At 41.1% G+C, this 14951-nt stretch overlaps 1 protein-coding gene across 2 annotated transcripts in view; it reads right to left on the bottom strand.

The window, feature by feature from the left end:
• The window catches only part of FRAS1 (Fraser extracellular matrix complex subunit 1), a 450824-nt gene that overhangs the window by 17674 nt on the left and 418199 nt on the right, over positions 1-14951 (bottom strand). For both annotated transcript variants that reach the window (XM_059065863.2, XM_067035878.1), the window contains 6 exons: positions 11533-11765; positions 9388-9548; positions 7137-7351; positions 4132-4282; positions 2342-2449; positions 1179-1338 (listed from right to left, as the gene is read on the bottom strand). In XM_059065863.2, the coding sequence (XP_058921846.1) occupies positions 1179-1338; positions 2342-2449; positions 4132-4282; positions 7137-7351; positions 9388-9548; positions 11533-11765 (1028 nt within the window). The remainder of the gene's footprint in view (positions 1-1178; positions 1339-2341; positions 2450-4131; positions 4283-7136; positions 7352-9387; positions 9549-11532; positions 11766-14951) is intronic.

Genomic DNA, 14951 nt, shown 5'->3' with positions numbered 1-14951 from the left:
AATGGGACTCAACTTAGAGCAGTAAAAGCTGGAACAATGTGTGAACAAGGAGGAGAAGCTTCTAGCACTGTATGGGAAGTCAGGGAAGGTGTCACGAGAGGTCAGCATTTTAGCTGGAGCTCAGAGGACTGTGAGATTTGCCAGAGGAAAAGAGCAGAAAGGACAGGGAAATTGCAAAGGTACAGATGTATGGATGAGCTGGTGGATTCAGGGGCTGGGGCGATGTTTAATGTGGTTAGAAGGCTGGGTTTGAGGTGAGGCTAAAGGGGAGGATATGTGTCTTGCTCAAAGAGCTGGACTTCATTTGGTAAGTGGTGGGGAGTCAGCAGAGGATTTAAAGAGGACCATTTCTCTGCCTATAAATTGGGACAAGTACCTGCACAATCTCAAGAGGTTCTAGGACACACAGCCCTTAATGATTACTTTATTATATACTGATTTCAAAGGAATCAGTATACACAAAATATACTTGATATAGGACCAAACATTTGTAACTAAAAAAATCTTTTTGAAAATGATTCTTCAGACAATTTGCTGCTTCTTAACTGTAAAGAATAAGGTTTTCATGCTACATATGGTTCTAATTTCATGATCTATAAAATGGGGTTAACAATATTTACAATAGACTCCATTATTTTTTTAATGGTAAAAGTTTTCATTTTGTTTGCTCTATTCTCCCGTTTTACAAATGGGATGTTTTACTGTATTTATCCAATTCTCATTCTACCTCTATATTGGGTGTGGGAGAGGACTAAATCTTGCTATTTATTTTATAGGACACTGGACCATAAGGTGTGACATCTGGACCTGATAACCAGAGATCCTGAATTTTGCGCTGGTTGTGGTAACTGGAATGAAACTTCTTTATTATACTAAGCTTTTAGTCGGACACATTTCCCAGCTTCCTTTGCAGGTAGATGTGCCATGTGACTAAGTTCTGGCCAGTGGGAGGTGAATGACAGTGATGTGCACCCTGCCTGTTCTTACCCTTGGAATAAGGGTGAGCACTTCCCGCTTTACACATCAGAAGCTGATTTGAGATACATCTGTTTCTTTCTCTATATGCCAGAGGGTTGTTTCTATCTCTGTTTTAAAATAGAAACCCAGCTTTTGAAGAAAAGCCCTTAAAGAAACTGAGAACATTTCAGATTTACCCTTGAACTCCATCTTGCATTCACCTGTTATAAGAGCTTGTGGCTCTCCAGAGTTGGTAAGGAGAATCAAAAGTCTGAGCACTCCATAGGAGCTGCAGGTCAAATTCAATTCCTCCGAGGTGGTCTGGAGTCAATATGAATGATTTCACATCAGGGAGGGTGTGGTGCTCGATCACGAACTGTCCTATTTCAAGGGGAAACACACACACACTTATTTGTAAGTTTTATTGTGCTTGTGGTGAATCCCCTATAAAAGCCTTAGAACTGATTTAATATTCTGCTATAAAACAAGGTTATACCTACTCACTTGCCTCTGAGAATATATTCCACACTGGTTGGGATAGCATGGCCTCCTATTCCAGCCCATCACCTTACTCGTGATGGCCATATGGTCATATACATTTATAAACAATATGAATATGCTTTGTAGAAATGATGCTAATCAGCATATTCACAATAATATGAGTCCTTATGGGACAATGAACCTTGAACACACTTAGCTTTGAATTCCAACCAACGTGTCTCTTGGAGGTAGAAAGGTCTCAGTAGTTTATAAATAAAAATATCAATGTCAAATTAAAAAACCCCTCATTTAGGGCTGCTCAAGTCCTTGGTGGAAGGAGGCTATCGTAAACATCATTAAAGATCAGGGTTACTCAGCAAGACACTTCCACTCTTTAAAACTACAGTAATGCAGTGTCATGAATAATTAAAAGTAAGGAGACTATTCTACGCTGAAAGAGACTAAAGAGGTATAACTGCCAAATTGTAACATATGAATCTTGATTAGATTCACCTTCCTTTTATATAAACAGATGCAAAGTAAATATAAACAGACATAAAAACAAGTAGAAAAGACATTTGTGAGACAATAGAGGGAATACGAATAGGGACTAGATATTGGATCAGTGTGAAATATCTCAGCTATGGTAATGTAAGAGAAGGTCCTTGTTTAAGGAGATGTCTACTGAAGTATTTAGGGTAACTTGGCATGAAGCCTGCAACCTGTCTTCACAGGGTGTGACCAAAACAATGGGAACACACACACGTGTGTGTACAACACACACAGAGCAAAATGTTAATAATTGTTGACTTTGTTCTTCATTGTCCTATTCTTTCAACTTTTCTCTGTGTTTGAATGTTTCTTAGTAATAAAAACTTGAGGAAAAAAGTGGCACTGATATTACCTCTGAATTTGGCGTGGGTCTTGAATTCAATGACCAGACGGCCATCCTCTCGAATGTAGATTCTTATTATCTGAAGTCTGGCAGAGAGCACACTGTCCGTCTGGATTCCTGGGAAGGCAACCGTACACAAGACATCCAAGTGAGGGCTTGGAGAAGATCTCCCAGACAGTAGCCTACATGCGACTTATCCCAGTGACACTTCTAAGTAGAGCTGCACGCTTACCTGAATGTAACTTAGGGCAAATTTACATATTTGAGTGAACATGGAGTATTTAGAGACATGTGCCAGTTAACGTTGTAGGACAGTTCATTCCACTTGGTTCTTTCCTTACAATTCTATTCTCTTGACATAGTCTCTTTATACCTGAAGATGCCACTTAGCCCAGATGCAGAGTCCCAGCCCAGGGCTCAGAAAAAAAATGGTCCCTAAAACTTCTTACTATTAACTTTGCACCGGGACGTGGTTACAGCACATCTGCTTCATACTGTATTTTCTTTCCCTCACCAGGACACCTTTCAGTACTTAACAGAACCATAGCCAATGTCCTGGTGGCTACATTTCATATTGAAAGCAATAGAAAATTAAAGGTTAGCTTGTAGAAGGCCAGCTATACTTGGCATAACATGAGTCAACTGTGGCTTTAATATGGGCAATTGCAATCACAATACCCATTGAGTTCAATATGACCCCAAACTAAAGGGTAACCAAAGGAGGGGAAAAAATAAAATTAAAAAAACCCCAAGCTCAAGGAATTATCTGACCCAGAGTGTGAAAACTCCCTGAAGTTTTTTTCCTATGAGAAATATAAAGCAAATAAATGATTTGAGCTTAAACCATTAACAGAAGGAAGGACTGTATTTTCCATTACTAGAAGTGAAACCCTATTTAAAGAAATCTCCTCAGATCAAGTAACTCTGCCTCAGATCAAGTAAATCACCACCAGGGAGGGAGAGAGGAAGAATCAGAGCAACAAAATAAGGGGAAATAAGCTTGGGGTTGTGTTTGAAGTATAGGACACTGAAAATGGGGAAAAAGCAAAAATCAGCTCAGTGATTAGAGTGAGTGAGGAGAGACTCATGGAGTTTTAGGGGACATTCAAGAGGCAGCAGTAGGAGAAGGTGGGTCTCACAAGAGAGGTGTGAGTTCCTAGCTGAAGGGTTGTCACCAAACCAGTCCCTGGCGGGGTGAGGGCTCCTCTCAAAGAGAGCCATAACAGAGACAAGCCTGAGGGGAAGGTCATTTTAAAAATTCAGCATTGCAGTCTTTGAAGTAAAGGTAGGGTCAAAATCCCTACTTTTAAAAAGGCAAGAGAAGAGCAAACTCAATGCCAAATGAACAAAATGACCCAGTTTATTCTTGATGTAAGTTTCCATTTCCGTGCATCTGATTTCAAGACCCTTTGCTCCTTAAACAACATGAATTACACCATTTTTACCTAGGAGAAAATGAACATGACTATATTCCAAAGAACACACACTTGTGCGAACCCCCTAATGGGCAGTATAGGACCTGTCACTTGCCGCCCTCTACTCTGGGCCCCTCGCTCTCTGGACCGAATGTATCATGATGCTGGAGGCCTTCCAGCATCAACATATATCAACATCATTCTTTTTCAGGTAGGTACCACAGGTCTATATACTTTTTAGACTTTACCTGTCTCTCCTTTGACTGCACATAGGATAACAGGATGAGGAATGCAGCCACTGTTAAAAGTCACTACTTTTTTTTTTTTTTCTTTTAATCTTGCTTGAGCATAAGGTAAGACTCGTTAAGATGTCAGTGGATATACCTGTTCTCCAGAGAACAGTGTCGTAGAAGAAGGAAAACTCCATCTCAGTGTGGTGCTCCAAGGAGGCCCAGCCCCTGGGGGCTGTCACGTAGATGTAGGACACGTACAGAGGCACATGCACTGTCAGGAATGATTGAGCAGAGTCTCTCACCTGCCATGCAAGCAGTGTGCACACAGAGAGGGTTATTTCTCTCCGGGATGAAAAGGCATATGAACATCACATCTTGGTTCAATCTTCATTCTCTCAGTCACTTATTCATTATTAATCAAGTGCCTATGATTGTGCCAGGCACCAGGCTAGGAACTGGGTCCTCAGCAGTGGAAAAAAACAAAAATCACTGCCCTAATGGAAGCTACAGCCTAGTAAGCGAGATACATAAATCAAAAGATAAATAAAGGGATGGGAAGTGGCCAGTGCTTCTTTAGATAAGATAATCTGGGAAGGCTTTTCTGAGGAGGTGACACTTAAACAAAAACACTTTTGAAGTGTGAGAAGCTTTGCCTCCACTGTTCATTTGCTGGAAGCCTTGGCTGAGATTTTTAAGGCATCACAATTGTTCACAAAGGATCTGTGCAGATCTGGGATCTACTGTCAGCACACCGTCCCTGGCTGACTGTAGTTTCCAGTGAGCTGTGGGAGAGCATGAAGCAACCCTAACTGGGAAGATGCCCAAGCCTGGATCCTTGGATGAACGTGAGGCTGACTTGGATGTTTTAGTGAGTACTTACATCTCCTCCAAAAGGAAATAAGGTCGTGGGATTTGGATATCTTGCCTATGAAACTTACCAACAGACAGCTCAGAGCTTCGCCTACTTGGATAATTTCCCATCCCATTCCACGCTTTGTTGAAATAATTTTGAAAAGGCAGCACATCACACTTCCAAGGGAAACTTTTTCTAAAGGGGTTCCTGTTACTGCTATTAATTCAGCTCTGTAATTTTCATTTTACTATGCAATTAACAAAAACTCAATTGAAAGATAACAAAATATGAGCAGAAGCTTTCATGGAGAAGATAACTGTGTATATGAGTAGGGGAGTTGGTTTATTCGCTTTTAAATGTGTTCTATATTTTCCTCCATGAATATATATTTCCTTTATAACCAAAAAGCTTAGTTTAAAACAATTTTATTTTGTCATTGGCCAAATGCTATAATACACTATGGAACTTACACACATTTTTTGTTTGAAAATACTTTACCCATGTAAAGTGTTTCCATGGGTAGTTAATGGAAAGAGCCAAATGTTTTATCAATATGTAGAACATCAAAACTATATTTTTCCAAAGTATTCTTTTGTGTTCAAAGTTGTCAGTTGGATTCCAAATTTCTCTGAAGACTCCACTAATTCCGTATGCACTTAAAAATCTTTTGTGAAATGCCTTACTGTGTCTTCTTTAAAAAATTTCCAGATTTTATCCGGGTTTCACATCATGTCCTGTCCCCTTAATATACAGGTGTTACTAAATATGCTTGCCCCAATCTCATCATTGTTGATATTATAACCTCCATAAATTTTCTAGCTGACTGGCAAAATTAATTTTTCCTCTGTTTCTGTTTATTCTCCTTTAAATTCATATTACTTACTAATCCTTAAAAAGAAAAAAACAGCCATTATATTTACTGCACAACTATTTTGTGCCAGACACTGCTAAATGCCTTCTCATTTGAGACTGAGACAATTTCAGATGAGGTTCAGAGAGCTTATGTCTCATCCAACTCTGCTGATATTTGAGAAAGAAATATGAACTAGGGCTTGGTTCTAAGTTCTATATTCTTTCTACCATACACCACCTGTTTCACCTATTTTTAAAGAAACAGACAACAGTGAAGTACTTCTGTGTGTATATTCTTTCTGTATTGGTTTAAGAAGTAGGACATATATGATTAAAAATTCCTTGTCTTTGTGATTTTTAAGTATATGCTGAATAAAAATATCCAGAACTGTAATTAAAGTCATGGAGAACAGAGAACACTAATTTTTGAGGGCCCAGAGAAGGAAACAATCATTTAGCTTTACATTTTTGAAAGTGAATGTAGGTTATATGCAATTGCAGAAACAGAAAGAAAACCTAAGAATGCCTTAAAATTCTTTTCAGTAGAGGGCGCTAGTATAAACAAAATGAGAGTTAACCAAAATGGGAGGCATCTCAAGGAATCAAAATGAATTTTAACCAAAGAAACTTCTGTAAAATGATTACTCTAAGTCCCTCTACAGGTTCCCTTCTTACAGTGTGGTTAAACCTGATTTGAAGTGAAGAACAAACATCTGATTTTTAGTTCATTGAGATTAACTACTCAAAATTGGGTAGAAGCAATTTTCCCGTGAGGCTGCATTAGCCCAGCCCCTTTGATATAACGGCCCTCTTATGACTATGACTTCTTGCTATAACTTTTTTTTTTTTTTTGTTACCGATGTTTAACGACTATTAAACATTTTTAAAGTGTCTATTTTCACAAGGGTTGTCAGTTAGGCATAGGTTTGGAATAGGTATGAAAGCAAGGTGTTTTCAACAGTTTACCTCTCCATGCTTGAGACAACAGTGCTCTACTTGTCTGCTGAAAGACAGGGCGCTCCACCTGTCATTTGGACTAATTTTCCCATGTGGGGAGAACACAACGACTGAGTAATAACTTTCCCATCAAAGGTAAATCTTTTCGGCTTTCCAAAATATACCCAGAGGAAAAAACATATATACCTAGAGAAGTAAAACTATTAGATTTTTATATACATGACTGTGCCAGACAGTTAATTTTCTTCATCTTAATTTAAACATTTTCCACATTAATTTTCCAATTAATTGATTTAGAGGACTTTGGGGGGCTCACTCTGGCCACGATGCTGCAAAGGGCTCTCTTGAGGGACTTATAAAGAAGACTCCCTTGGTCGGTGCAGTTCTGGGGGCGACAGGATGCAACGTGCCAGCTGAAGTGCTTCAGGAACGAACGAAGTTTCACATGATACCCAGATGCATGCAGCCTTCAGACAGACCCCCGGGGCACCCACCTGGAAGTCGGCAGTCACAGACCCCCCGCAGACGTCAATTAGCTCCGTCATGTCGTAATAGGCATCAAACGTCCAGACACAGCTCTTCAGGTTCAGGTGTTTGTAGAGCTGGATGGTCTTGGGCTCCCGCACGCTAGCATCAAACTGGAAAGGGCGGTCGTAGCCAGGCCCCAGGGCTGTGCTGTCGTGGACCCTGTCGTCCAGGAACCCTGCCTCTGCAGGGGAGGGAGGAGCAAGGAACAGTAACTCAGTCTGTGGACTTGCCCTGTGCCCAGGAGCTGGGTAGGGAGAGCAGACCCATCCTTGGGACATGAGAGAGCTTTCCCCCCATCTGAGACGATTAGTAGAGCAGCTCAGGGCTCCCAACACAAGGTTGGTGGGAATGCGAGGGGAGTTTGTAATCTGCCTGTTGTCATGTGCTAAACAGAGTGACTGGGTTCACAGACTCCTGGAAGAGGCTGAAGGAACCAGGGAAGAAAAGGTGAAACAGACGAGACCAAAAATGAAGAAGCCAGCGCTCGGTGGCCCTGGTATGTCTAGCAAAAGAAAATACCCTGAAGCTCTGCCTCTCACACCCGGCCAGTCTGGTTCAATGCTTCACAATCAGTTCTTGAAGAAATGGATTTACTATATGGAGAATTTGTTGATGAATTATTATCATTATTTATTTTTGAAAGCACAGTATTTAAGATCAATTTATTTAATGATGAATTATTTTTTAAGACCAATTTTTAAAAAATAGCTTTTATGGAGAGCCAGCAAACAAACATCTGACTACCTACCCTGCCTCTTATGGTTTCTGAACTCTTGGGAGAAAAATGTCTTAATTTTGTGTTAATGAGTAAATAGCTCGCTAATTATGCTTGACAAAACCTCCCCTGCTACATGCAAAAATCACTGGATCAAATGCTGCCAAGCAACTGAACTGTTCTAAATTAACGAAGACCTTTATGCATTGGAGAGCTGAATACAGATACAATTTTAGAATATTAGGGTTAAAATTAGTATAGTACCCAAAGCAACTATAGTATTCTGAAAGAGCTGATGCATTTCTTAGAATGTTTGACACCAGCACCTGGCCCTCTGCCCCACAAGGACTAAGGTCTCAATTAACATGTGTTGAATGTAATTGTGTTTAAGTAGGAAGAGGTGCAAACTTTCAGCCTATAAACATGGTATGTTTCTTTCACTAGCTTGCATAGGTGGACCAATTAAACTTTCATCTGCAGCTCAGTGATTTACAAATCATTTACACTCCACTAATTTCTACTGTATAAAGACCATCACTACCCAAAGTGATGCTTAATGAATATGGAAGAGCACATGAATGCTTTTCTATCTTCCAAAACACTGTTAAATGATTCATCGGGTGCGAAGGGAGGAAATGCACTTTTAGTGTGCACTTGCTAAGGTGAATAGAAGTGGACAGGATTCTTTCTTTGTAAAATGTCTGCCCTGCTGAACACGGAGATGCGCTACGGCTGCTGTCAGCTCCCTCAGGTCTGCATCAGCTGCAGAGCCCGAGGTTGCACTCTTGCTTGGGCAGTCTGCATTCAAGGGCTGAGAGAGGTGGGGTAGAGAGGTCTGTCCATTGGGGCTGTCCAAGGACAAGCTGGATGGGTGGGCTCTCTCCAGAGCTCCCTGAAGAGGCATTTCATCGGCTGCACTTCAGGCTGACTTCTCCCTTTGCCAAACCTGCTTCCTCTCCCTTTAGGAGATGTGGGTCCCTAAATAAACATCTCACACCCCAAGCTCCACCTCAGCTCCTGCTCCCGGGGAACCATCCTATAACATCTAACATCTGCATGTGAGCTTTCTAAAATGCTGAGATGATGGGATTTTAAGGCACAGATCCGAACACGGGAGAAGGAAGGAGCTAACATTTACCAAGACGGGCGCTTTAAAAATGTAGACGCACTTAATTCCCACATTGAATGGTAACAGTTGTTTGCCTCGTGTTACAGATAAGAAAGCAGTTGGCTCACAGCTGTCCAGCTATTTTTGTTCAGTTGTATAAGGAGTAGAATAGGGACGTTCAACCTGTCAGTTTCATTCCACGCTCCTTGTTTTTTTTTCCTGTTCACTTCACTGTCCGAGCTGCCTGTGTTTGGTTGCTTGCTAAGGAGGAATCCACTAACCATGCAGATTTTGAGGACCAGAAAACATGAAAAGCAGAGTGCACTTAGCCATACCCCTAAGGGTCACTGCACTGGGCTGGGCTGGGCAAACCAGCAGGGGACTCTTCCCTTACCTGAGATGCCTCTCAGGTCACGGGTGGTGACGAGATTGGAGCAGACGTGCTGGTGTCTGTAGATGGACTCAGATAGTAGAAAATGCAAGTTGTGCAACGGCATGGTGGAGATAAGGGGCAGCATTCCATCCTGGTGTGGGATCTGCACTGAAATGTGGATTCTAAGGGAAAAAAAACAGGGTAGAAATCAGTGTTTAGGTGCCCGCTATAAGCAGTTAATATGGTACATTTCTTTCTCATAACTCAATTTGTCTTCATCAATGAATTTACCAATTTTTCTTTTCTGAAGCTTTCCATGTAGGATTTCTCTCTGAACATGAGGGTATGATGAGCATGTAGGGTTATTCTCCTCCCTCCAGCCCCCAGGAGATCCTCCAGGCTCAGGACTGACAGCAATCAAGAATCATAGATTTTTGTGCATGTGTGTGTGTGTGCAAGAAAAGATAACATCACAATCACAAATGGCTTTATAGCTTTCTTCTGCTTTAAGTGGAAGCATTGCTTCCTCATGACCTAAAGCCGAGTGACTGACACAGGTACTGATGCTCTTCTCTGTCACCGTGAGTGTCTGTGGAGGTTGCAGTCACCGCATATATTTTCTTAAAGTATTTGTGCCAAAAAGACATCACTGAGCTCTTAAACACTAAGGCCAGTATCCATACCCAGGAAAAAAGCATACAAATAGTAATAAACCACTATTCATACGGTCTCTCCCCAACTTAAAGAGCCTTCCCTCTCCTCTCTCCCTGAAGTCCAACAAGGCCACCAGGCCTCACTGGCATCAATCTGCAGTAAGCTCTGCCTTGATCTACATCCTTCCACATTTAGGTGCCTCTGTACCAGGAAATCTGTAACTTATTTATATTGGCTGCTATTTCTTGTGTGCTTTCAGACTCTTGTTTATATTGCCTCTCCACTATGAGGGCAAAGGACCATTTCCTTCCCTTCTTTTGTTTCTCCAGAGCCTGTAGTACACAATTCTAAATAAAATATGAGCTTAATAAATATTGGTTAAGACTGCAACACAACAGAACTGTACTTAGGGGCTGCTATTTTTTTCACTGCACAAGTTTAAATTTTCAGCGTGTTTACTGAGGGTGCGTTTTGAGTTTTTACAGCTTGTCTCCCAGAAAAAAGACTCACGTTTTAAAGAGGAATCAGAACCTCAAAACATGAACAGGATGGCTCTTTTGCTAGCAAGGGGTCAGTAGTAACCCTGGGCACTTCTGTTATTGCTTTTTAACAAAAATAAATTTCATTCTGTTAGAAAAAAAGAAGGATTTGCATATTCTGGGCTCCATGTTCAAATCTTTTTTTTCATGCAAATGAACCCCTTTCTCTGAACTCAGTTGCTCATAAAGGCACACGCATAAATACTACGAGGTTTAATGAATATGTATAACATACACACATTCTTTTTTTGCATGCAAAAATGAAAGCATCCATTTCCCAACAAAATCATAGTGGCACGGGGAAAAAATAAAAGCACATCTGTCCATTGACTTACAATTTACACAGTGTTATTACTCATTTGCTCACTGGATACTTAGTGAGTGCCTCTTAGCTGTCAAGAAGCACTGTTCTATGCAGAGGGGATACAAAATAAACAGTCATGTTCTCTGCCATCATCACCTCCTGGGGCGACAAGGAGAGAATGAATAATGATCATGCTCTGAGAGAAGCAGACATGGGTACCAGAAAAGCTGGAAGGAAGAGCTTCCAAATTAAATTGGGGGAAATGATGGAAAAGTTCCTAGAAGAGATGCCATGGGTTAGATATAGTGGGACAATCGGATTTAACGACACTGAGTGGAAGGGAGCGGGGGAGAGTTGGAGCCAGGAGTAGCCACACGGTGGAGGCATGCCACCCTAAGAGAGTCTGAAGCCCTGGGGAGTTACACATGATTCCCTGTGAGTGGCCTGGCAGGTGAAAATGACAAGGTGAGGGAAATGAGGCTAGGAAGATAGCAAGGGGCCAGAGCTTAGGGGACCTTCAAAGAATATAAATGTTTTCTGAAGCACTCATCACCACTATTCTTATTTTGCAGAAGCATCACTCATTGATCTGTCCCACCCAGAAAACACAGAAAGCGTAGCTGGAGACTCTCTCTGCCATCTCCTCGCAGAAGGCACCACCTGCCTGACCTGTTGGGATGTTCCTTGTGTTTGACGTCCAGGTATTTCAAGGTCGCGATGAAGGACTGAGCCTGGAAACCTCGGGCTGTCCCAGCCACCACTGGGGTGTGGCAGATCGCACTGTCTGTTCCGATGGTAACAATGTTGCTCCTTAAGGGGGTCCCCACGTGGCCCACCTTGTCCACAGCCTTGGCCACACAACGTACATGGAACCTCCGGCTGAAGTAAATGCTGTCCAGGACCTACCAGGAAGAATAAAGCACCTCAGACGTGTACACTACTGCAACAGCTCGTCACACTGTACTTTCTGGATGATATGCCACACCAATTCTTGGTACGAGGGAATCTGTGAAGACTATTGTCGACTGAAAAAAAATGCACAGCCTAAGAGTTGAGAGTTATGCTTTATTCGGCGGGCCAAACTGAGGACTTAAGCCCGAGACACAGCATCTCAGATAATTCTGAGAGACTTGCTCCTAAGGGGCAAAGGGGGGTGGGGGGAGCCAGGATACAGAGAGTTTTTGCAACAAAAGACCAGTCGTCCAAACATCAAAAGATTACTCTTAAGTAAAGAAAACCAGATACCTCAAGTTAAGGAATTGAGCACTTTCCTATGTATGGGAAGATGCAAGGGTTTAGGCTCACTGAAATCATTCCTTTGATACGCACCTCAGCTGTCTGGGGCCAGTGTCCTGCATTTTCTCATCCCGAGTCTCCTCAGGGTGCACCATCGGCTATAGTGGCTGATGACCGCAACTTCCTTTGTTTACTGACATGGCAGGCAGCATTCTTGGTCCACACCATCCCCCATCCATGCCTCCATCTATCCATTGATCTATCCATCCATCCATTCATTTACCACATAAGTATTGACTTTCTACCAGGAGCCAGGCACCAGGGACAGAGCAGTGAGTACGTAGAGCCTAAGGTGGTAAGTTAGGTAACTAGCAAGTTAACAGATGCGGAGCAAAAGCCCAGAGATGACTAGTTCCCTGTGACGGTTATTCTCTTTATATATTAGGTTCAGCAATAAGAACCACTTAACTGTTTTTCAGCACTTCCAGCAAGACTGGCTGCCTCCAGGTCACTTTCGCTGAGGGCATGGTATCAGGAGACAGAGGAAAGATACTTCTTTTCTAGGAGTTCTTAGTTTTCTTTCCTCCCTAAATCTATTCCCTCCCTCACCTCCCACTTAATTACTACTCACGTTGCAAGGGTTACAATAACATGTAGACTTGAAGTTGATAACTTGGTCTCTGACACCTACTGGACTATTTAAAAAAATAATAACTTTATTATTTTTTAAACTTTTTATTTTATATTGGGGTATAGTTGATTAACGATGTTGTGTTAGTTTCAGGCGTACAGCAAAGTGATTCAGTTATACATATACATATATCTGTTCTTTTTCAAATTCTTTTCCCATGTAGGTTGTTACATAATATTGCTCACCTACTGGCCTTTGAAAGTCTTTCTACAGATTCTCTCATGCTCCCAGACATACAGAATCCATAAGAGTGCTTAACCCAATGTATGCAGAGGCAACATAGGTCACCAAAATTCTATAGGTTATGAATGCATAGACGTAAGGAAATACATAACAAGAAAAATGAATTAGTAGTTCTGTGTGCCATAGACCTCCCACAAAGCAATCGTACAAACTTATAAATTCTACTCATGGAAACAATTTTCACTGAAGTCCATTAAAAATTAAAAATGGAAGATTTTTCCATTAAAATGTTTTAATTAGCTGCCAACACTTTATTTATTTATTTATACATGGACTTTGTTCAGAAGGGATTTGAGGCATCTTACAAAAATGCATACAATACAATGGTATTAAATAAATAATTGAAGAAATGAAGATAGAGCAAAGGAAACAGGTAAAAGTATTAGTCACCAATTCGTTGCAAGAAGGAAAACTGAAACATGAAGTAAAATCATAAACTTGGTACCTGTTACAAGTGTTTATTTGGCTCAAATCAGACGAAACTCCTTCATGGTTTTGTTGAACGGAGAATTATATACTTATGAAACAATACGCTGTCTTGCCATTTACATTTTTAATACTAATAAAAAAATAATTTAAATTCAAACTAGGTTATATTGCAAAAGAATGAATATTCTGGCCTTTCTGATTAAGCTGTGTCAAAGACAATGGACATGAAGGACCTGCTTTATCCAAAGCCTCCTGTGTACATCTAACAGCTCTCCTCCACTAGGGCCCCATCCACACGAGGCACTTCTTAAAGTGACAACAAACTGTGGGTTTGTAGGGAAAAACCTAGAGAAACTCAGTTTGAAAGAAATTTCTGATTTCCAAACTTACTAATGGCACTTATTTCAGCCAAAAATTATTGAACGCTTACTATGTGCCAGATACTCTGCAGAGCCTGACTCTCCACTGCTTACAGCTCTTCCTCTGAAGAACTTCATTGGTGTGAGGAACAGAGTCAGAGTAATGGACTGTTTCCTCAGGCTGGGAGAACCACCACTGGTCACTGCTCTCTGATGGTGGCAGGCATGTGGGTCTGGCCCCCTAACTAGCTGAGGACAGCAACAGCATTTGGAACCTCTTTTCATGTCCTCTCACAGGGCTTTGAAAAATGCTGATCACTTAGCAAGCATCCTCTCATTTTGTTTAATAACTGGTCCCTACTATGTGCCATCAATGTGGCGGCTATTTTGGGATTGATACACAAGTGTGAGAGAATCCTCGGTCCATGTCCTTAAGGAGTTTATACCCTACTCCTTACTGAATGGTTTAAGAGATATGAAAAGAACAGTAATCCTTAATTGTACCTACCTGGGATCTTTGACTTACTTCATTTATATATCATTTTTATTTAAAAAAATTTTTTTTTAATTTTTGAATTTATTTTTTTATACAACAGGTTCTTATTAGTCATCAGTTTTATACACATCAGTGTATACATGTCAATCCCAATCGCCCAATTCATCACACCCCCACCCCCACCCCCCACTGCTTTCCCCCCTTGGTGTGTCCATATGTTAGTTCTCTACATCTGTGTCTCAATTCCTGCCCTGCAAACCGGTTCATCCGTACCATTTTTCTAGGTTCCACCTATATGCATTAATATACGATACTTGTTTTTCCCTTTCTGACTTACTTCACTCTGTATGACAGTCTCTAGATCTATCCATGTCTCAACAAATGACCCAATTTAGTTCCTTTTTATGGCTGAGTAATATTCCATTGCATATATGTACATGTACATATATATATATGTACATCTTCTTTATCCATTCATCTGTCAATGGGCATTTAGGTTGATTCCATGACCTGGCTATTGTAAATAGAGCTGCAATGAACATTTTGGTACATGACTCTTTTTGAATTATGGTTTTCTCAGGGTATATGCCCAGTAGTGGGATTGCAGGGTCGTATGGTAGTTCTATTTGTAGTT

This window comes from Kogia breviceps, chromosome 6, assembly GCF_026419965.1.
Source record: "Kogia breviceps isolate mKogBre1 chromosome 6, mKogBre1 haplotype 1, whole genome shotgun sequence".
Classification (NCBI taxonomy): domain Eukaryota; kingdom Metazoa; phylum Chordata; class Mammalia; order Artiodactyla; family Physeteridae; genus Kogia; species Kogia breviceps.
This window is presented reverse-complemented; position numbering and strand designations above follow the sequence as displayed.